Source organism: Neovison vison, chromosome X (assembly GCF_020171115.1).
Source record: "Neovison vison isolate M4711 chromosome X, ASM_NN_V1, whole genome shotgun sequence".
In the NCBI taxonomy this organism is placed as follows: Eukaryota; Metazoa; Chordata; class Mammalia; order Carnivora; family Mustelidae; genus Neogale; species Neogale vison.
Genome location: NC_058105.1, coordinates 88,104,142 through 88,126,354, shown reverse-complemented (window position 1 = coordinate 88,126,354; position 22,213 = coordinate 88,104,142). Strand labels below are relative to the sequence as shown.

The window sequence follows — 22,213 nt, the reverse complement described above, 5'->3', positions numbered from 1 at the left end:
AATTCCCAAACTCATTCTATGAGGCAGGCATTACCTTGATCCACAAATCAGGCAAAGACCCCATCAAAAAGGAGAATTACAGACCAGTAACCTTGAAGAACGTGGATGCCAAAATTCTCAACAAGATCCAATGTACATTAGATCCAATAAGATCCAACAGTACATTAAAAGGATTATTCACTACAACCAAGTGGGATTTTTTTCTTAGTATGCAAGGGTGGTTCAACATTTGCAAATCAATGTGATAGAGCACATTAATAAAAGAAAATACAAGAATCATATGATCCTCTCATCTGATGCAGAAAAAGTAGTTGACAAAGTCCAACATCTGTTCCTGATTAAAACTTTTCAGGGTATAGGGATAGAGGGAACACTCCCCAATGTCATAAAAAAAAATATACGGAAAGCCCACAGTGAATGTCATTCTCAATGGGGAAAAGCTCTTAGCTTTTCCTTAAGGTCAGGAACGTGACAGAGATGCCAACTCTCACCACTATTGTTCAATATATTGCTAGAAGTCTTAGCATCAGCAATCAGATAACAAAAATAAATAAAATCATCTAAACTGGCAAAGAAGAAGTCAAACTCTTTCTTTGCAGATGACATACTTTATGTGGAAAACCCAACAGACTCCACCTCTAAATTATTAGATCTCATAAAGCAATCCAGCAATGTGGCAGGACATAAAATCAATCCATAGAAATAAGTTTCTCTCCTATACACTAACAGTGTAACTGTAGAAAGAGAAATTAGGGAATCAATTACATTTACAATAGCATCAAAAGCCATAAGATACTTTGAGATAAATCCAACGAAAGAGGTAAAGAATCTATACTCTAGAAACTACAGAACACTTATGAAAGAAGTTGAAGATACAAAAAGATGAAAAACATTCCAGGCTCATACATTGGAAGAACAAACATTTTTAAAATGTCTATCTTGCCCAGAGAAATCTACACTTTTAATGCCATTCCCATTAAAATACATTGGCATTTTTTCAAGGAGCTGAAACAAACAGAAAATTTGTATGGAACCAGAAAAGACTCTGAATCACCAAGGGAATGTTGAAAAAGGAAAACAAAGCTGGGGGCATCACATTGTTTGATTTTAAGCTATGTTACAAAGCTGTGATCACCAAGACAGCACGGTACTGGCACAAGAACAGAAACATAGAACAATGGAAAAGAATAGAGACTCCAGAAATGGATCCTCAACTCTAGGTCAACTAATCTTTGACAAAGCAGGAAAAAATACCCAATGGAAAAAGGACAGTTTCTTCAATAAGTGGGGCTCGGAAAATTGGACAGCTACATACACAAGAAGGAAACTCGACCATTCTCTTACACCATACACAAAGATAAACTCAAAATGCATGAGGGACCTCAACACAAGACAGAAATCCATCAAAATCCTAGAGGAGAACATAGGCAGTAACCTCTTCAACATCAACCATGGCAACTTCTTTCCAGACATGTCTCCAAAGGCAAGGGAAACAAAAGCAAAAATGAACTTTCAGGACTTCATCAAGACAAAAAACTTCTGAACAGCAAAGGAAATAGTCAACAAATCTAAGAGATAATCCACAGAATGAGAGAAGATATTTGCAAATGCACTACAGATAAAGGGCTGATATCCGAGATCTGCAAAGAACTACTCAAACTCAACACACACAAAACAGATAATCACATCAAAAAAATGGGCAGAAGACATGAATAGACACTTCTCCAAAGAAGACATACAAATAGCTAACAGACACATGAAAAACACTCAACTTCACTAGCCATCAGGGAAACACAAACCGAAACTACAATGAGATACCACCTTTCTCCAGTTAGAATGGTAAAAATCAACAAAACAGGAAAAAGCAAGTGTTGGCCAGGATGTGAAGAAAGGGGAATCTTCTTACACTGTTGGTGGGAATGCAAGCTGGTGCAGCCACTCTGGAAAACAGAATGGAGCTTCCTCTAGATGTTAAGAATAGAGCTACACTACAACCCAGCAATTGCACTACTAGGTATTTACCCCAAAGATACAGATGTAGTGAAAACAAAGGGCACTGCACCCCAATGTTCACAGAAGTAATGTCCACAATAGCCAAACTGCAGAAGGAGCCAAAATGCCCTTCAACAGATGAATAGATAAAAAGATATGGTACATATATACAATAGAATATTATTCAGTCATCAGAAAGGATGAATACTCACCATTTGCATCGACATGGATGGAACTAGGGGGATTATGCTAAGTGAAATAAGTCAAACAGAGAAAGATAATTATGATATGGTTTCACCCATATGTGGAACATAAGCAATAGCAGGAAGGACCATAGGGGAAGGGAGGGAAATCTGAAGGGAGAGAAATCAGAGAGGGAGACAAACCATGAGAGACTATGGACTCTGGGAAACAAACTGAGGGTTTCTGAAGGGAAGGGGGGTAGGGGATGGGGTATGATGAGTATTAAGGAAGGAATGTGTTGTGATGAGCACTGGGCATTATCATGCAACTAACGAATCATTGAACACTACATCAAAAAGTAATACTGTAGTATACAGTGGCTAAAAAAATAACCCCCCTCTTATGCATTTCATCCAATCCTCACTTTGGCAACTACCAATCTATTCTCTGTATCTATGAGTTTGGTGTTTGTTTTTTTTTAAGGTTCCACATATAAGTGAGATCATAGAGTATTTGTCTTTCTGACTTACTTCACTTAGCAAAATGCCCTCCAGTTCCACTCATGTTGTTGCAAATGGCAAGATTTTATTTTTTATTGCTGGATAATATTCCATTATTATATACATCACATTTTCTTATCCATTCATCTGTCCATGGATACTTCAGTTGTTTCCATATCTTGACTATTGTAAATAACATGGTGGTGCATTCGGTTTTTAACTAGGTAAAATTTTATTATTAGATGTGCACACATAAATTGGTACATAGATTTTTTTCAAATTAGTGTTTTCATTTTCTTTGGATAAGTACCCAGAAGTGTAGTCACATATTTATTTTTCCTTTTGTTTCCTTTGTTTATGGTATCAAATACAAAAATATCATAGCCAAGACAAATACCAAATATCTTACTGCTCATGTTATCTTCTAGGAGTTTTATGGTTTCAGGTCTTATGTTCAAGTCATCAATCTATTTTGAGTTAATTTTTTGTGAGTGGTGTAAAATAGTGGTCTGGTTTCATTATTTTGCATGTGGTCGTCCAGTTTTCCCAACACCATTTATTGAAGAGACTGTCTTTTCCCCATTGTATATTCATGGCTTTTTCATAAAGTAATTGGCCATATATGAATGGGTTTATTTCTGGGTTCTATAATCATTCCATTGACTTATGAATCTGTTTTTCTGCCAGTAGCATACTGTTTTGATTACTATAAGATTTGTAATATAGTTTGAAATGACGGAGCATGATGTCTCTCACTTCCTTTACCTTTCTGAAGATGCTTTGGCTACTTGGGGATCTTTTATAGTTCCATACAAATTTTGGGATTACTTGTTCTTGTTCTGTGAAAAATGCCATTGAAATTTTGATGGAGATTGCATTAAACCTATAAATCTATAGATTTATGGATTGGGCAGTATGGACATTTTAACAATATTAATTTTTCCATTCCATGAGCACAGAATATTTTTCCATTGATTTGTTTCTTCCCCATTTTTATATTTTCTATCTCTTTGTTGAAGTTCTCACTGTGTTCATCCATCCTTCTCCTGAGCTTGGTGAGTATGTTTATGGCCATTATATTGAACTTTTTAAAAAACATTTTGTTTATTTATTTGAAAGAGAGAGCACAACATGAGCAGAGGGAGGGTAAAGGAAGAAACAGACTCCCCACTGAGCAGGGAGCCCGACATGGGCCTCAATTCCAGGACCCTGGGATCAAGACCTGAGCTTAACTGACTTAACCACCCAAGTATCGCTATTTTGAACTCTATCAGGTAAATAGCTCTTCTATATTTCATTAAGTACTTTTTTCTGAGGCGTTATCTTGTGTTTTTTTTTTTATGCTTGAATATTTTTATTACCTTTGGTTGGGAAAGGCCTACTTTTTCTTCTTCTTCTTTTTTATTAAAGATTTTATTATATATATATAAATACATATATATATTTATAAATAAATATATTTATTTATTTTCAGCGTAACAGAATTCATTGTTTTTGCACCACACCCAGTGCTCCATGCAATACATGCCCTCCTTAATACCCACCACCTGGCTCCCCCAACCTCCCACCCCCTGCCCCTTCAAAACCCTCAGATTGTTTTTCAGAGTCCATAGTCTCTCATGGTTCACCTCCCCTTACAATTTCCCTCAACTCCCTTCTCCTCTCCATCTCCCCATGTCCTCATGTTATTTGTTATGCTCCACAAATAAGTGAAACCATATGATAATTGACTCTCTCTGCTTATTTCACTCAGCGTAATCTCTTCCAGTCCCATCCATGTTGACACAAAAGTTGGTATTCATCCTTTCTGATGGAGGCATTATACTCCATAGTGTATATGGACAACATCTTCCTTATCCATTCATCCATTGAAGGGCATCTTGGTTCTTTCCACAGTTTGGCGACCGTGGCCATTGCTGCTATGAACATTGGGGTAAGATGGCCCTTCTTTTCATGACATCTGTATCTTTGGGGTAAATACCCAGGAGTCTGCATTGATTTCTATCAATTAAATAGCTACCTCTCTCAGCCTAGAGGGTGTGGCCTTGTGTAGGGGCTGGACCTGATTATTCACTACTGCCTTAACTCTTGGTTTTCTCTCAAATTTTTGTGATTGTCTGAAGAGGCTATTTTATTTCTAGTGACTCCCAGTAATTGAGGGTGTGCCAAAACATGTCAGTGTCCCAAAGGGGAGGATTTCAATCAGCACCTAATTCAGGTGATTAGAAGCCAGATCCTTAAACAGCTTTTGAATTATGCAAATACATATAGTCCTGTGGGACTGCAGATGTATGTCCCACTGACCACCAGAGCTGGGACACTTAGCCATGTTCCCTGTATGGCAGTTGCAAATATTGGTGTGCTAGTGAAGTGTGCAAGCTCCTTTTTGGGTGGTACTGGCAACTTGGATCAAGTCAGAGGGAGTGTGCAAGTGACACCAACTGGCTTTCATCCTCAGAGAGCATCTTAGTAGTCTCCTAGATGTGTATTGAATCAGAAGCCTGCTCTTCAGGGTGAAACTCCTGGACAAACAAATAGGCCTCTTTTCAGCCTGCTGTTTGGTGTTCCCTGTTTATAGTGGTTGGCCTGGAACCCTCTCTCCATTTGTTATAGTCCCATAGGACCCAGGAGTGAAAGCCCTGCTGACCAGCAGAGCTAGGCAATAAAGGGGGACCACCTGGGCAACAGCTGCAAACAAACAAACAAACAAACAAAACAAAAAACCTCAAGCATACCAGATGCGTTTAAAATTTCCCCTCTTGGAGATACTGGCACTTTGGGGTATGGCAGAGGGAGAGCACAAAGATGGTGTCTATCCTAGGTCTCTAAAAAGTATGTCAGTGGACATTTAGATGTGTTTTTAATTAGAAGCTTGCCCTTCAGGCCATAATTATGAAGATATGCTAAAAGTCCTCTTCTACAGTAACACTGGATTCCTCAGATTGCTACCCCATTCTGAACCCTGGGCATGGTAGCTAGGTAAGAACTTTCTCCACTGGTTACAGTTCTTGGGGCCTACACTCACTGACCACTAGATCCGTTTGATCTAGAGGTGTTCCTTGGGGATAGCTGCAAAAATTTGAATGCCTGATGAGGGCACAAGCTCCTTTTCAGGAGAAACTAATGAACTGGAGCAGATAGAGGGACCCAGAGTCTTCCAAAAAGAAGCTCACACTTTAGTTTTTTCTTGTCCAGAGTAGTTTGAGCACTATTTTGATGGGAGCACCTAAAAGCTAAAGTCTAAATCAGAGTTTCTTGACATTGATACTATTGGTATTTTGGACCGGATAGTTGTTTTGCACTCTCTTGTGCTTTATAGGAGGTTTAGTAGAATACCAGACCTCTACTTACTACAAGCCCATAGCACACCCTCTCTCCTCAAGTTGTAACAATCAAAAATGTCTCTAGATATTGTCAAATGTTTCCTGTGGGTTGGGCAAAATCACTGTCAGTTAAGAACTACTGGTTTAGAAGCATGGTGGTATTGTAGCTAAGAATATAATTTTTTCAGAATTATGTATGAATCAAGACTCTTTGCTTCCTGGCTGCATGACCTTGAGCAAATGACTTCATTTTTCTGAACCTCGCTTTTCTCAGCTGTAAATGGGGACACTGAGGCCTAGTTTATGGTTGTTAAAAGGATTAAATGAGACCATGTACACAAACGCTCAATACATTGTGGCAATAGTAATATGTTAATATTATCAACTATTATTAATTAACAAAGATTATAAGTTCCCAGGAAATAGTGAATAAGGAAGGGAGAAGGTTTCTTAAGGATAGACTCAACATATTTTTTTAAATTGCCTATACTGTCATAACATAGTTCAGCTTTTCCCATTTGCTAGTAGACCTCACCAATTAAGAACCATTAAAGATGAGAGTCAAGTGTTTCTCTCCAAGAGTCCATAACCATATCTGGAAAGCCAAGATACTGAGCTCTACACTATGTAAACTGCATAATCTATTTTGGGGTAAGGGTCTCTGAGATTTCTATCTATGTGTAGGCACATAGCTTAACTCCACCCCCTCTCTAGAAGTCAAGTTCTCTAAGTATCAAGGAGATGAGAAGACTTACCGTAGAATTACACCAGAGACATCGGAAATCTTGAAGTCTTTGGTAACTGCCACAGTTCTCATGACATACTGCACACTGAGAACTGACAGATATGTTTCCTTCTACCCACTGATGAGGCATAGTCTTCTGAAAGTTAAAAAAAAGATAAGAGGTAAAAGTTAGAGATATAAGGAGAGAAAGGTCCAACTGGAGTAACTATACTACCCCATGGAGGACATTAAGTAACCTCAACAATGTTCTTCATGGTCCTGCCCTCCTCAATCCAATGCTAGCAAGTGATGACAGCTGGAAGTAGGGGGCTTTCATTCTTCTAGATTGGTTGGATCGTAAGCCTAGGGAGGAAGTCTACTCGGGTTGCATGGAGACAGGAAGAAGTCTTCCTTCCCCTGTGTATCCTGGCTAAAGGTAAGATAGGAAAGATTGGCTGTAGGCTGGTACTCACTACTTCATCAGCAGGCATGAAGAGGTCATCAGTGATAGACAAAGTATTCCATTTGCAGTCTTTGCTTGCTCTCAAAGCACATAATTTGTGAGACTTCACTTTGCACACTATAAAAAAAGGAAGAGAAGGTGGATGTGAATCTGGTGACAATCAAGATTCTAAGGCCCTTCCCTAAGCTTCTCTGAAAGTTAGAACTTAGATGCATCTAAATAGTTCTGACTCACCTCCAAAGGCCTATTTCTCCTATTATCTAGTTCCTGTTTATTCTTACTGGCTAAATTACCTACTATATAACTTGAATGGAAACTGATGGCAAGAATGAGGTGATTTCTGTTATTCTAACTGTTGTAACCATGTTGTCCAATTCTCTCAGACCCAACCCTCCATTAATTCATGAGAATTTCCTCTCATGCCAGCTTCTTCCCATCTCTCTTCTTCAGTCTGTTAAGTATTAGAATTAACCTTACATTAGAGTCAATGACCTAGTATGAATCAATGACACTAAAGCCACATGAGCCCCTTCGCCCCTATCTCCACCCACTGGGCTTCATTTCCTAAAGTAATCAGAGAGGTACCTTCACAGATGATAACATTTCTAGATAAGGCAGGAATGCTCTCCCGACAGACATTGCAGTGCTGGGTCCGGGAGCTGTGACTGGAGTACCAATAGTGCATTCCAGTAAGAAAAGGGTTGTTTTCTGCTGCAGGTATCTAAAATAAATCAAAGAGAAGGGAGAACAGAGAGTTAATTATAGAGACATATTAGCAAAAGACAGAAAATTTGCTTCTAAGTCTAAAATGGCCAGTTAGGTGTCAGAGCATGTGAAGAGGAAGACTAAATATTGGAGGCAATATCTAATAAATCTCCCACTTCCAGTTTTTTTCCCAGTGGTTTTGGAAAGGGAAAAAGAACAGGAAGGTAGATCTTGCCACTGGAGCGGAAGACAGGAGCAATGATCTCTGTACTGCTTGGCCAAACCACTGTATTGATTTAGTCTAAGAAAAATTAGTTCGGCTAGACTTGGCCTTGGTTCTCTTTTAGTAGTTAGCCTAAGGAGGTGGTCAGTTGGAAATATAGTGATAATCCAAGTCATCTGGCGAGGAAAGAAAGGGAGGAGGCAGGAAATCTCTAACTTTGTGCTAAGGAATGCTTTAACTATCTCCTGGAGATATACATTCCCTTTCCTGGACTTACTGCTGCCAGGTAAGCAGAGTAGTGCATTACCTGCACAACAGTTTCATCTCAGGGTCTTCTTGTTGAAACATTTATTTTTTCCTGAATGCTATACTATGACTACCTATAGCAGTTTCCTGGTTAATAAATTTAATTCATTCAAAATTCATTAAACAAATATTTACTGAGTAACTACTATGTGCTTAGCACCTTTCAAGGGATTGGAGCTATATGAAAAAGACAAAGTTCTTGCCTTCATGAAATGATATCCTGTTTGGTGCCTTATTTCATGAATTCATGAATTTGACATTTACTGTTAACCTGCCTGTAAATATTGCATTTGTTTATCACAGCCTAACTTTTCATGACTGTGGGGAAAGCAGTTTGGGGTCGAAAAGAGAAAGGGAGTGGTGGGCACCAAAAGCACCCAAGTTTGTTCTGTGTGTGCATTCCATGGGACTATTTCAATTTTTCTCTAATTCCTGTGAATGTCTGATTTTTTTTCCTTTCTGCTTTCGTCTCAAGTGTAGACATAGGTGTACACATTTAGCTTTTTATTCTTGGCAATAAGTAATGGGTTACATTTATAAAATATAATGGGTAGGGTGTATAAAGGCACAACAAGACTTTAGAAAGAACTATATATTCTCCCTGATGCCAGCCAATAGTGGTCCATTAGAAAGAGAGAGAGCTGTTGAGGGTTCTAGCACATTAAGTATTCTGCCTTGATCAATTTACAGGAATTAGCCATCTAAACTTTAGCCTACACATGGCACTCTCTTTTCCATCCTTACCCCTTCTGGCATGCTAGCTATGTGCTAAACTGCAGCTGGATTGACCAGGAAGCTTCCAGAAAGAAAAGCTACTTTGATGAGCTAAAAGCTCACCTGATATGGGACCACTTTCTGATTGCAATGTTTCTTTCATGCTTAGACTCTGACAAAGCCCCGAGAAAATCAGAGTAGATGGTGAAGAGTCCTGAGGAAGTTGACATAGTCTTGCCTTTGGCAGTCTGAGCTCCCAGCACCTTTCTACTCCCAAATCACTAAATTATAACTCTACAAATATGTTCCTTCTTTCCTTCCAACCTCCTTCCCTCTTCCAATAGTTACTAAGAGCCAACTTTGTGTCACTGGTGAAGCTAGATACTGGAGATGTAGAGATAAATGATCCAAAGTTCTTGCCTCTAGGGAGCTCATAGTCTAGTGGAGGAGAAAACTTCTTAAGCAGATCATTTCATTACAGAGTGACAAGTGTTCTCTCCTAGAACGTGCAAGTTTCAGTCCATTCCAGAACTATTAAGCAAAAAGTCACCAGAATTTAAAGATTTGGAAAAATTATTAGCCTACATATATTGCAAAACATGAGAAAATGTGCTCTGGAGAGATCCTAAGATTGCGGCTAGATAAATTTTGCTGGAGGGATTAGATGTGTGACACACAGATCCAATAAACTATCTCAGCAGAAAATTGCCAGCTTGGACTAAAGGGTCAGACATGGGACCAAATGAAGACTGTTAGACTTTGAGGATTCGACAGGCAGAAAACAGGCTGATAAAGTTTCTTGGCTGTGAACATGTATTATTCTTCAACAAAATGGAAGAATTCTTCAACAAAATGGAAGAATGGCTCTAAGGGGGCTCAGAGGTCAGCAGGGATGCTGAGGGTGGTTCAGAAGCCAGAGAGTGGTGGCCTGGAGGTGAGGCCACTGTATTCCTGGATCCACTTCTTTGGTTAGAGTGGGGGCTCCCAACCCTGTGAACTTAAGAGAATAGGGCCAGAGGAAAGAATATTAAGCCATTAGAGAATTATTCTGAGGCCTGGAAACCTAATAGAATTTGCTTTATGGGGTTGTCAGTTTGCCTTAGTTCAGCAACCCTGGGAATACCCTTGTATTCCTTCCATTTCTTCTCTTTCAGAAGGGGAATGTCTATCCTATGCCTGTCACAACATTGTATATTGCAGGCAGAAAACTTGTTTTCTAGGTTTTACAAGTCCAGGAATAGAGAGAAGCTTTTACCCAAGATGGGTCATACAAAAAATCTCATCCATTCTTGATTTTGATTATTTAGAAGTAAGATTTTGAGCTAAGAATTAATGTGTTTTGCATGTAGGAAGGCTGTGAATTTTGTAGGTGTGGGCATAGGATACACTGTTTTTCCCCCCAAATACGTTCAAGTCTTATTCCCCAGAACCTGTGAATGTGACCTTATTTGAAAATAAGGTCTTTGCAGATAGAGTCAATTTAAAAAGAGGTCATACTGAATTAGACCACACATAGTCCTAATCCAATGACTGGTGTCCTTATAATAAGAGGGAATTTTGGACACAGCTACACACACACAGAGAAGAACACCATGTGAAGATACAGAGCATGTAGACACAGAGGCGACAACCATGTGATTATGGAGCCAGGGATTGGAATATGTTCAACAAGCCAAGGAATGTACACAAACACCAGAAGCTAAGAAGAGGCAAAGAGCCTCCCCTAGAGGCTTCAGAGAGAGCATGGTTCTGCTGACACCTTGATTTTGGATTTCTGGACTCTAGAACTGTGAGAGAATAAGTTTCTGTTGTTTTAATTCACGCAGTTTAGGGTAATTTGCTATGGGAATCCTAGGAAACCAATACAGTATATCATTACAGGCTTTTCTAATAGTTGACACAGATTAAAAATCCATTTTGAAGACAGATGAAAAACTGGTATGTATACAAACCACTGATCTCTGAATGCTAAGGAAGACAGTTTAACTTAAGGCTTTTAGTGTGTGGTTGTTGGGTTTTGTGTTTTATTTTTATCCCCTCTAAAATATTTAGGTGAATACATTCATACAAAGACTATCAATCCAACCATACTCTTTGTTGTTTTAGGGTAGTTAAGACTATTTCCTCAATCTCCTCAATCCCTCTCAGCACAACCCAAAACCCAGATGGGTACAGTAATTATTCTTCTATTAGTTAAAGAAGGTCTTGTTAGTCTAGGCATTTTGTAAACTCTACATCACTATCCAAATGTGAGAACTTAATAGCATTAAGTATCTTCAAAGTGCAAGAGTCTCAGATGAAACATCCCATAAGGCACAAAATCTTCTAATGATCTATTTCCTTAAAGGAATCTTGTTTGGGATGGCTTATGTGATGAAAGGCTATGTTTAGACATAACAAAATCGCTGGTTTTGCTGCAACTTAAACTCAACAGCTTTGTTACATCAAGGTTTAGTAACTACAAAATGTTAGGGCCTACTGGGTTGGCCATTGGTAAGGTAACCATAGCATCCAAATCATGGCACTTTAACGTGAAAGGGGGAGTTATTAGTAATTATGCTAGGACAACAAGTGTAAAATGTGTTCATCCTGAGCAAATTATTAGCCATGAAAACACTATGCATGAACTAGAGAATCATTTGGCCAACGTGAATCTATATGATGCCCTACACAATCTAGTTGTCTGAATTTATGTCACTAGTTGTGTGTTAGACTGCTACATAATCACAAGTGGTGGGGACTAGAAGAGAGAATGAAAATAATTAATTAGTCAGAATTTAAGATGTTCTTCCAGGAGCATGGATTAAGAGTTAGGAGATCTGAAATCTCAATTCTGCAATAATAAACTGTGACTTCAGGCAAAGCAACTGAACTCTTCTGAGTTTCAGTTTTCTCATCTGCTTAATTAAATCTTAGAATCATAAACTTCTCAAATTGAAAAGAATGTTAGATTTCATCTAATCTATCCACCAGAAAGAAACTAATTTTCTTTTTAAAGTGAACTGTAAAAATTGAGGTGCATTTGACAATTAAAATTTATATATATTTAATTTAATTTGATGATCTGATATACATATATATGTACACACATACACACAGTGAAATAATTACCCAAAATCAAATTAATCAATATATTCATCACCTTAGATAGTTACCTCTTTCTTTCCTTCTCTCTCTGTGTGTGTGTATTAAGAACATTCAAGATATTCCTTCTTTGCAAATTTTAATATACAATGAATAATTATTACCTATAGGCACATTGTTGTACATTAGATCTCCAGAACTTATTCAACTCATTCATCATTCAGTGTAACTGAAACTCTGTATCCCTTAACCAACATCTCCTCATTTCCTCCTCTCCTAGCACTTGGTAACCACCACTTACTCTCTGCTTCTATAAGTTTGACTATTTCATTATTTTAAGATTTTATTTCTTTGAGAGAGAGAGGGATTGAGAGAACACAAGTGGGGGAGAAAGACAGAAAGACAGGGAGATGCAGAATCCCCAGGGAGCAAGGAGACTAATGCAGGGCTCCATAGCAGGACCCCAGGATCATGACCTAAGCCAAAAACAGACACTTAACCAGCTCAGCCACCCAAGCATTTGACTATTTAAGATTCCACATATAAGTGAGTTCGTGCAGTATTTGTCTTTCTGTGTCTAGTTTATTTAATTTAATATAATGTCTTCCAGGTTCATCCACGTTGTTCCAACTAGCAGAATTTCCCCCTTTTTATTTTTTTTAAACCTTATTATTTATTTTATTTTTTAAACATCTTAATTTAATTTTTTCAGTGTTCTAAGATTCACTGTTTATGCACCACATCCACTGCTCCATGCAATACGTGCCCCCTTTAATACTCATCACCAGACTCACCCATCCCCCACCTCCCCCTCTAAAACCCTCCGTTTGTTTCTCAGAGTCCACAGTCTCTCATACTTCACCTCCCACTCTGATTTCCCCTAACCCACTTTTTTTCCAATTTATTTATTTTCAGAAAAACATTATTCATTATTTTTTCCCCTAACCCACTTTTCCTTTCCTTCTAATGTCCTCCATGTTATTCCTTATGCTCCACAAGTAAGTGAAACCATATGATAATTGGCTTTCTCTGCTTGACTTATTTCACTCAGCATAATTTCCTCCAGTACTGTCCATGCTGATACTGCTATGAACATTGGGGTACTAGATGGTCCTTCTTTTCACTACATCTGTTATCTTTAGGGCAAATACCCAGTAGTGCAACTGCAGGGTCATAGGGTAGCTCTGTTTTTAATTGCTTAAGGAATCTCCACACTGTTTCCCAAAGCAGCTGCACCAACTTGCATTCCCACAAACAGTGTAAGAGGGTTTCCCTTTCTCCACATACTCTCCAACACTTGTTTACTGCCTTGTTGATTGGTGTGAGGTGGTATCTCAATGTGATTCTGATTTGAATCTCCCTGATTGCTAAGGATGATGAACATTTTTTCATGTGTCTGTTAGCCATTTGTATGTCCTCTTTGGAGAAGTGTCTGGTCATGTCTTCTGTCCTTTTCTTGATGTGATTATTTGTTTTTTGACTGCTGAGTTTGAGGACTTCTTTATAGATCTTGGATATCAGCCCTTTGTCTGTAGTGTCATTTGGGAATATCTTCTCCCATTCTGGGGGTTGCCTCTTTGTTTTGTTGACTGTTTCCTTTGCTGTGCAGAAGCTTTTGATCTTGGTGAAGTCTCAAAGTTCATTTTTTGCTTTTGTTTTCTTTGCCTTTGGAGATGTGTCTTGAAAGAAGTTGCTGTGGCCCATGTTGAAGAGGTTGTTGCCTATGTTCTCCCTCTAGGATTTTGATAGATTTCTGCCTCATGTTGAGGTCTTTCATCCATTTTGAGTTTATCTTTGTGTGTGGTTTAAGAGAATGGTTGAGTTTCATTCTTCTATACACAGCTGTCCAATTTTCCCAGCACCATTTATTGAAGAGACTGTCTTTTTTCCAGTGGATATTTTTTCCTGCTTTGTCGAAGATTATTTGACCATAGAGTTGAGGGTCCACATCTGGGCTCTCTACTCTGCTCCACTGGTCTATGTGTCTGTTTTTGTGCCAGAACCATGCTGTCTTGGTGATCACAGCTTTGTAGTAAAGCTTGAAATCAGGCAACATTATGCTCCCAGTTTTGTTTTTCTTTTTCAACATTTCCTTTGTGATTTGGGGTCTTTTCTGGTTCTAACCAAATTTTAAGATTGTTTGTTCCAGCACTTTGAAAAATGCCAGTGGAATTTTGATTGGGATGGCATTGAAAGTGTAGATTGCTTTGGGCAGCACAGACATTTTAACAATGTTTATTCTTCTGATCCATGAGCATGGAATGCTTTTCCATCTTTTTGTGTCTTTTTCAATTTATTTCATGAGTGTTCTGTAGTTCCTCGAGTACAGGTTTATTCCAAGGTATCTTATGGTTCTTGGTGCTATAGTAAATGAAATTGATTCCCTAATTTCCCTTTCTATAGTTTCACTGTTAGTGCATAAGAAAGCGACTCATTTCTGTGCATTGATTTTGTATCCTGCCACATTACTGAATTATATTAGTTCTAGTAGTTTGGGGGGTGGAGTCTTTTGGGTTTTCCATATAAAGTATCATGCCATCTGCAAAGAGAGAGAGTTTGACTTCTTCTTTGCCAATTTGAATACCTTTTATTTCTTTTTGTTATCTGCTTGCTGTTGCTAGGTCTTCATCATCATTAGCCATCAGGGAAATTCAAATTAAAACCACTTTGACTTATTTCACTAAGCATGATACGCTCTAGTCAAGCAGAGAAAGACAACTATCATATGATCTCCCTGATATAAGGAAGTGGTGATGCAACATGGGGGCTTAAGTGGGTAGGAGAAGAATAAATGAAACAAGATGGGATTGGGAGGGAGACAAACCATAAGTGACTCTTAATCTCACAAAACAAGCTGAGGGTTGCTGGGGGGAGGGGGCTTGGGAGAAGGGGGTGGGGTTATGGACATTGGGGAGGGTATGTGCTTTGGTGAGTGCTGTGAAGTGTGTAAATCTGGCGATTCACAGACCTGTACCCCTGGGGATAAAAATATGTTTATAACAAATAAAAAAAAATATTAAAAAAAAGAAAAAAAAAATGAAAAGAAAAAAAAACCACTTTGAGATACCACCTTACCATTAAGAGTGGCCAAAATTTACAGGATAGAGAACAAAAAGTGTTGGAGAGGATGTGGAGAAAGGGGAACACTCTTACACTATTGGTGGGAATACAAGTTGGTGCAGCCACTTTGGAATACTTAAAAATACTGTTCCATTGGTCTATGTGTCTGTTTTTGTGCCAGTACCATGCTGTCTTGATGATGACAGCTTTGTAATAAAGCTTGAATTCCGGAATTGTGATGCCACCAACTTTGGCTTTGTTTTTCAATATCCCTTTGGCTATTCGAGGTCTTTTCTGGTTCCATATAAATTTTAAAATTATTTGTTCCATTTCTTTGAAAAAGATGGATGGTACTTTGATAGGAATTGCATTAAATGTGTAGATTGCTTTAGGTAGCATAGACATTTTCACAATATTTATTCTTCCAATCCAGGAGCATGGAACATTTTAAAAATAGAGTTACCCTATGACCCTGCAATTGCACTACTGGGTATTTACCCCAGAGATACAGATGTAGTGAAAGGAAGGGCCATCTGTACCCCAATATTCATAGCAGCAATGGCTACAATCACCAAACTGTGGTAAGAGGCAAGATGCCCTTCAACAGACAAATGGATAAGACAGATATGGTCTATATATACAAGGAATATTATGCCTCCATCAGAAAGTATAAATACCCAACTTTGGTATTAACATGGATGGGACTGGAGGAGATTATGCTGAGTGAAATAAGTCAAGCAGAAAGAGTCAATTATCATACGGTTTCACTTATTTGTGGAGCATAAGGAATAACAAGGAAGACATTGGGAGAAGGAGAAGTGAGGTGAGGGAAATTGGAGGGGGAGATGAAGCATGAGAGACTGTGGACTCTGAGAAACAAATGGAAGATTTTGGAGGGGAAGGGTGCAGGTGATTGGGTGAGCCTTGTGATGGGTATTAAGGAGGGCAGATATTGCATGGAGCACGGGGTGTGGTGCATAAACAATGAATCTTGGAACACTGAAAAAATAAAATTAAATAAAAAAAGAAACCTGATTGTTGTATGTTGATTTTATATCCTACAACTTTACAGAATTCATTTATAATTCTAACAATTTTGCTCCAGCTTCAAGTGCCTATCGATATAAGAATGGGTAAAGAAGATGTATGTGGAGATTACACACACACACACACACAAAAAAAAAAACCATAATAATATTTTACCTACTTTATCCATCCCCATGATGGGCATTAGGAATTGCACTTGTTATGATGAGCACTGGTTGACATACAGAATTGTTGAATCACTATATTGTATATCTGAAACTAATATAGCACTGTATTTTAACTATACTGGAATTTAAGGAAACCCCACAGTAATAGACCATCTCAATTCCGAGTGGCTATTATCAAAAAAGTCAGAAAATAACAAATGCATGTAAGGATAGGGAGAAAAGTGAGCCCTTGTGCAGTGTTGGTGAGAATGTAAATTGGTGCAGCCACTATGGAAACAGTATGAATATTCTTCAAAAATTTTAAAATAGAACAGTCTTATGTTCCAGCATTCCCAGTTCTGGGTAAATATCCAAAGGAAATGAAATCGAGATCTCAAAGTGATATCAGTTCTCCCATATTTATTTCAGAATTATTTACAATAGCCAAGATATGGAAACAACCTAAATGTCCCTCAGTGGATTAATGGATAAAGAAAATGTGATATGTGTGTGTGTGTGTGTGCGTGTGTGTGTTTATGCATACGTACATACACAAATAATGTATATATGTATATGACACACACACAATGGAATATTATTCATCCATAAAAAAGAATGAAATCTTGCCATTTGCAACAACAGGGATGGAGCTTGAGAGTATAATGCTAAGCAAAATAAGTCAGTCAGAGAAAGACAAATACCATATGATTTCACTCATATGTGGAATTTTAGAAAAAGAACAAACAAGCAAAGGAAGAGAGAGAGCAAGAGACAGGCTCTTAACTCTAGAGAAAAATTGATGGTTACCAGAGGGGAGATGGGTGAGGAAATGCATTAAGTAAGTGATGGGGATTAAGGAGGTTGCTTGTCACAATCAGCACTGGGTGATATATGGAGGTGTTGAATCACTATATTATACATCTGAAATATAATACTGTATTTTAACTACACTGGAATTAAAATTAAAACAATAAAAAGTTTTATTGAGGCTTTCAGTTTTCCTATGTATATGATTGTGTCATCTGCAAGCAGAGACAATTTTACTTTTTTCTTTCTAATTTGGATGTTTTTTTTCCTTTTTCTTGATTAATTACATTGGCTTGGATACCCAGTACTATGTTGAAATAAGGTGTGAGAGTAAGCATCTTTGCTTTATACCAGAGCTTAGAAAGCAGACTTTCAGTTTTTGTCATTGATTATGTTGTTAGCTATGGGCTTTTCACATGGCCTTTATTGCTTAAGGCAAGACCTTTCTATTCCTATTTTGTTAAAAGTTTTGGTGAATGGGTGTTGAACTTTGTCAAATGCTTTTTCTGCATCTTTTGAGATGATCATGTGTTTTTTTCCCTTTCCTTTTGTTAATGTATTGTATCAGAATGATCAATTTATGTTGAATCACTCATGTATTTCTGGGATAAATCCCTCTTGTTTATAATGTATGATCTTTTTAGTGTACTACTGAGTTCAGTATTTTCCTAGGAATTTTTGCATTCATGTTCATCAGGGATACTGGCCTGTGGTTTTCTTTTCTTGTAGTGTCTTAACCTGGTTTTGGTGACAGTATCTGGTTTAATATCTAAACCTTGGAAGAATTTAGAAAGGATTGGCATTAATTTTTCTTTGAATGGTAGAATTCACCCATGAAGCCATTAGGTCCTGGGCTTTTCTTTTTTTGTTCCTCGGCTTTTCTTCATTGGGAGAATGGTGATTAGTGATTCAAGCTCCTTATTTGTTATTGGTCTATTCAGTTTTCTATTTCTTCCTGATTCAGTTTTAGTAGTTTATGTTTCTAGGCATTTACCTATTTTTAAGGTTACATAGTTTGTTTATAATAGTTTCTTGTGATCCTTTTTATTTATGAGGCATCTGTTGTAATGTCTGTTCTTTCATTTCTGACTTTATTTATTTGAATCCTCTCCCTTTTTTTCTTAGTTTTAGTAGTTTGTATGTTTCTAGGCATTTACCCATACTGTATGGGTATTTTTTTAATAAAAAAAGCATGAGCCAAAAGTGAAAAGACGAAAACAGATATTTCATGAAATTAGTAATCAAAAGAAAGCAGGGTGGCTATACTTATATCAGACAAAATAGATTTTAAGACTAAAACTGTTTTTAGAGACAAAGAAGGGCATTATATAATGGTAAAAGCATCAATTCAAGAGGAAAATATAACAATTATAAAAATATATGTACCCAACATCAGAGTACCTAAATATATAGCAAATAATGACAGATCTGGAAGCAGAAATTGACATCAATCCAATAATTGTAGGGAACTACAATACTGTACAGTATATAGTATTTATTTAAATTCAATTATCCAACATAGAATACATCATTAGTTTTTGATGTAGTGTTCAATGATTCATTAGTTGTATATAACACTCAGTGCTCATCACATCATGTGCCCCCTTAATGCCCATCTAAAATGAGTCTCCTGTAGACAGCATATTTCTGGATCTTATTTCTTACACATTCAGCCAGTACACATCTTTTTTAAAGGTTTTTATTTAAATTCCAGTTAGTTAACATACAGTGTAATATTAATTTCAGGTGTACAATATAGTGATTCAGCACTTCCATACAACACTCAAGGCTCATCACAGTGTACTCCTTAATACCTACTACCTATTTAACCCATCCCCTCACTCACTTCTCCACTGGTAACCATCAGTTTGTTCTCTATAGTTAAGAGTCTGTTTCTTTTTTTTTTTAAAGATTTTATTTATTTATTTGACAGAGATCACAAGTAGGCAGAGAGGCAGGCAGAGAGAGAGAGAGAGGAGGAAGCAGGCTCCCTGCTGAGCAGAGAGCCCAATGCGGGGCTCCATCCCAGGACCCTGGGATCATGACCTGAGCCAAAGGCAGAGGCTTTAACCCACTGAGCCACCCAGGCGCCCCAAGAGTCTGTTTCTTAATTTGCCTCTCTCTCTCTTTTTTTCCCCAGTGCTCATTTATTTTGTTTCTTAAATCACACACGAGTGAAATCATATGCTGTTTGTCTCTCTGATTGACTTATGGGGAATTCCCCTGCACTGTTGGTAGAAATACAAACTTGTGCAGTCACTCTACAAAAGAGCATAAAGATTCCTCAAAAAGTTAAAGTAGAACTATCCTATGATATAGCAATTGCCCTACTAGGTATTTACCAAAAGAATACAAAAATACTAATTCAAAGGGGTACATGCACCCCAATGCATTACCTACAATAGCCAAGATATGGAAACAGCTCATGTCCATGGACTGATGAATGGATAAAGAGGAAATGGTATATATCTATATCTATATCTATCTATATTTCAGCCATAAAAAAGAATGAAATCTTGCCATTTGCAACAGCATGGATGGAGCTAGAGTATTACACTCCATGTTTTTTGATTGCTGAAGTTAATCCATTTATATTTAAAGTAATTATTGATAAGTGAAGATTCACTATTACTATTTTAGTATTTGCTTTCTGTATGTCTTTCAGTGTTTTTTTTTACCCTGTCTTGTTCTCTTGTTGTCTGTTTTTATTATTAATGATTATTTTTCATAATGATTTGTTTTGGTTTTCTTTAATCTTTTGTATATCTATTATAGCTGTTTTTTGGGGGGTGGCTCAAGGCTTGTATAAAATATTTAGCATCATAACCTTTATTTTGAGTTGTTAACAATTTAACTTCAATAACGTATACTTCCCCCCAACACATACCTTTGTGTTCTTGTAGGCAGAGTTTCCTTATTTTCATATTGTGTATCCATTAAATTATAAAGTAATAAATTATAAGTAATTTATCCACTACATAAACTAATGCATAAATTATCAGTGTTATATTAATCCTTATACATCTATATATTTACATTTACTTTTGAGATTTATGCTTTTGTAATGTTTAGTGTGCTTTTACTTAAATTTGAAGAATTCTTCCAAACAATTCTTGTAAGGCAGGTCTAGTGGTGACAAATTCCTTCAGTTTTTGTTTGCTTGGGAAAGATTTTATCTCTTCTTCATTTTATTTTATTTTTTAAAATATTTATTTATTTATTTATTTATTTATTTATTTATTTGAGAGAGCGAGACAGTGGGCAAGCGAGCATGGGGGAAAGGACAGAGGGAAAGGTAGAGAAAATCCCAAGCAGACTCCATGTGAAGCATGGGGCCTAACAAAGGGCTCAATCTCAGGACCCTGAGATCACGACCTGAGCCAAAAACGAGATTCAGAGGCTTAATGACTGCTCCACCTAGGCACCCCCTCCTTCTTTTTAAAGGATGATTTTACCAGGCATAGGGTTCCCACAATTTTTTTTTTCTTTCAGTACTTTGATTATATCATCTTACTTTCTTTGTGGCCAAAATATCTGTTGAGAAAACTGCTTTATATTTGATGGGTTACTTTTCTCTTGCTGCTTTCAATTTTTTGTTGTTGTTGTTCTTGACTTTTAACAGTTCGATTACGTCTTGGTGTAGTTATCTTTGGGCTGATCTTGTTTGAAGATTTTTGAGCTTCATGAATCTGGATTTCCATCTTCCTCCCAAGATTTGGGGAGTTTTCAAACATTATTTCTTTAAATAGCTTTCTGTCCCTTTCTCTTCTTCTTGGACTCCCATAATGCATATATTTGTTTGCTTTTCTCCATGCTTTTCATTCGTTTTTCTTCTCTGATTTAGAATGAGCTATTTGTAGAATCTTTCTTCTGCTTGATCAAATCTACAACTGAAGTTACCTGTTGCATTTTTCATTCCATTTATTGTATTCTTCAGCACCAGAAATTTGTTTGGCTCTTTTTAAAATGATTTCTATTTATCTGCTGAACTTCTACTTTTGTTCATGTATTGTTTTCCTGAATGGTTCATCTGTGCTCTCTTGTAGCTCACTGAACTTCCTTAAACCACTTATTTTGAACTCTTTTCAGGAAGTCCATAGATCTCTATTTCTTTGATGTCAATTATTGGAAAATTATTGTTAATTCTTTGATGCTGTTCTGTTTTCTTGATTTTTTAAATTGTTTTTGGTACACTTGTGTTGATGTTTTCACATGTGATGGAGCAGTCACCTCTTCCAGACTCCACAGACTCATTTTGGGATAAAGACTTTTACTTATAGTTGGGTGTGAGTGTATAATTTGGTTTGGATATATCAGCTCTGGCTCTATGGTGTACAGCAGAAATTCCTGCTTCAGGGAGGGCACAGCAGCAAAGTTTCTGTGGAGCTCCATCAGCTGAGGCCAGGGTTGGCAAAGACTGCAGGAGACCTCATTGGCCAAGGCTGTGGGCTTCCATATGGGTGGTAAGGGCTGTTGGGCTCCTTGGTGGTGAGGGCTGCTTGGTACTCCTGTTCTCCTTTCCTCCACAAGGGAAGTCATTGCCAAGAGGATCCCTCTTATTGCTAGGTCTAGTGGGTAGGCACACATGTGGCTGTAGTGGTACTAGGATCAGGGGCACAAACACATTTTCAGTGACAATGGTGTTAATATCTTGGGTGTGGGGACCTACACAGTCACCATAGCACTGGGATTGGAGTTCAGGGTCAATCAGAAAAACTGTAATATCTGGGACTGGGGCAAATGTACTTTTATCACAGTGCCTTGGTGTGTGAGGCATGAGTGTGTGCTGAGGAGTCATGGATCTGGGGTCCAGAATGTGTTCATGGCTACAGGAATGGAGGTTGTGATTCTGGTTTGGGGGAAGAATGTAGTGGTGGGTGGCAGATTTGGTGGGGTACATATGGTGGCACTTTCCCAGTGGGGGCACAATGGTGGC

General features: G+C 37.7%; 1 protein-coding gene across 1 annotated transcript in view; it reads right to left on the bottom strand.

The window, feature by feature from the left end:
• The window catches only part of DGKK (diacylglycerol kinase kappa), a 176,273-nt gene that overhangs the window by 88,172 nt on the left and 65,888 nt on the right, over positions 1 to 22,213 (bottom strand). The window contains exons 5-7 of the mRNA XM_044235460.1: positions 7,771 to 7,906; positions 7,196 to 7,302; positions 6,754 to 6,876 (exon numbers count right to left, since the gene is read on the bottom strand). Of these exons, the coding sequence (XP_044091395.1) occupies positions 6,754 to 6,876; positions 7,196 to 7,302; positions 7,771 to 7,906 (366 nt within the window). The remainder of the gene's footprint in view (positions 1 to 6,753; positions 6,877 to 7,195; positions 7,303 to 7,770; positions 7,907 to 22,213) is intronic.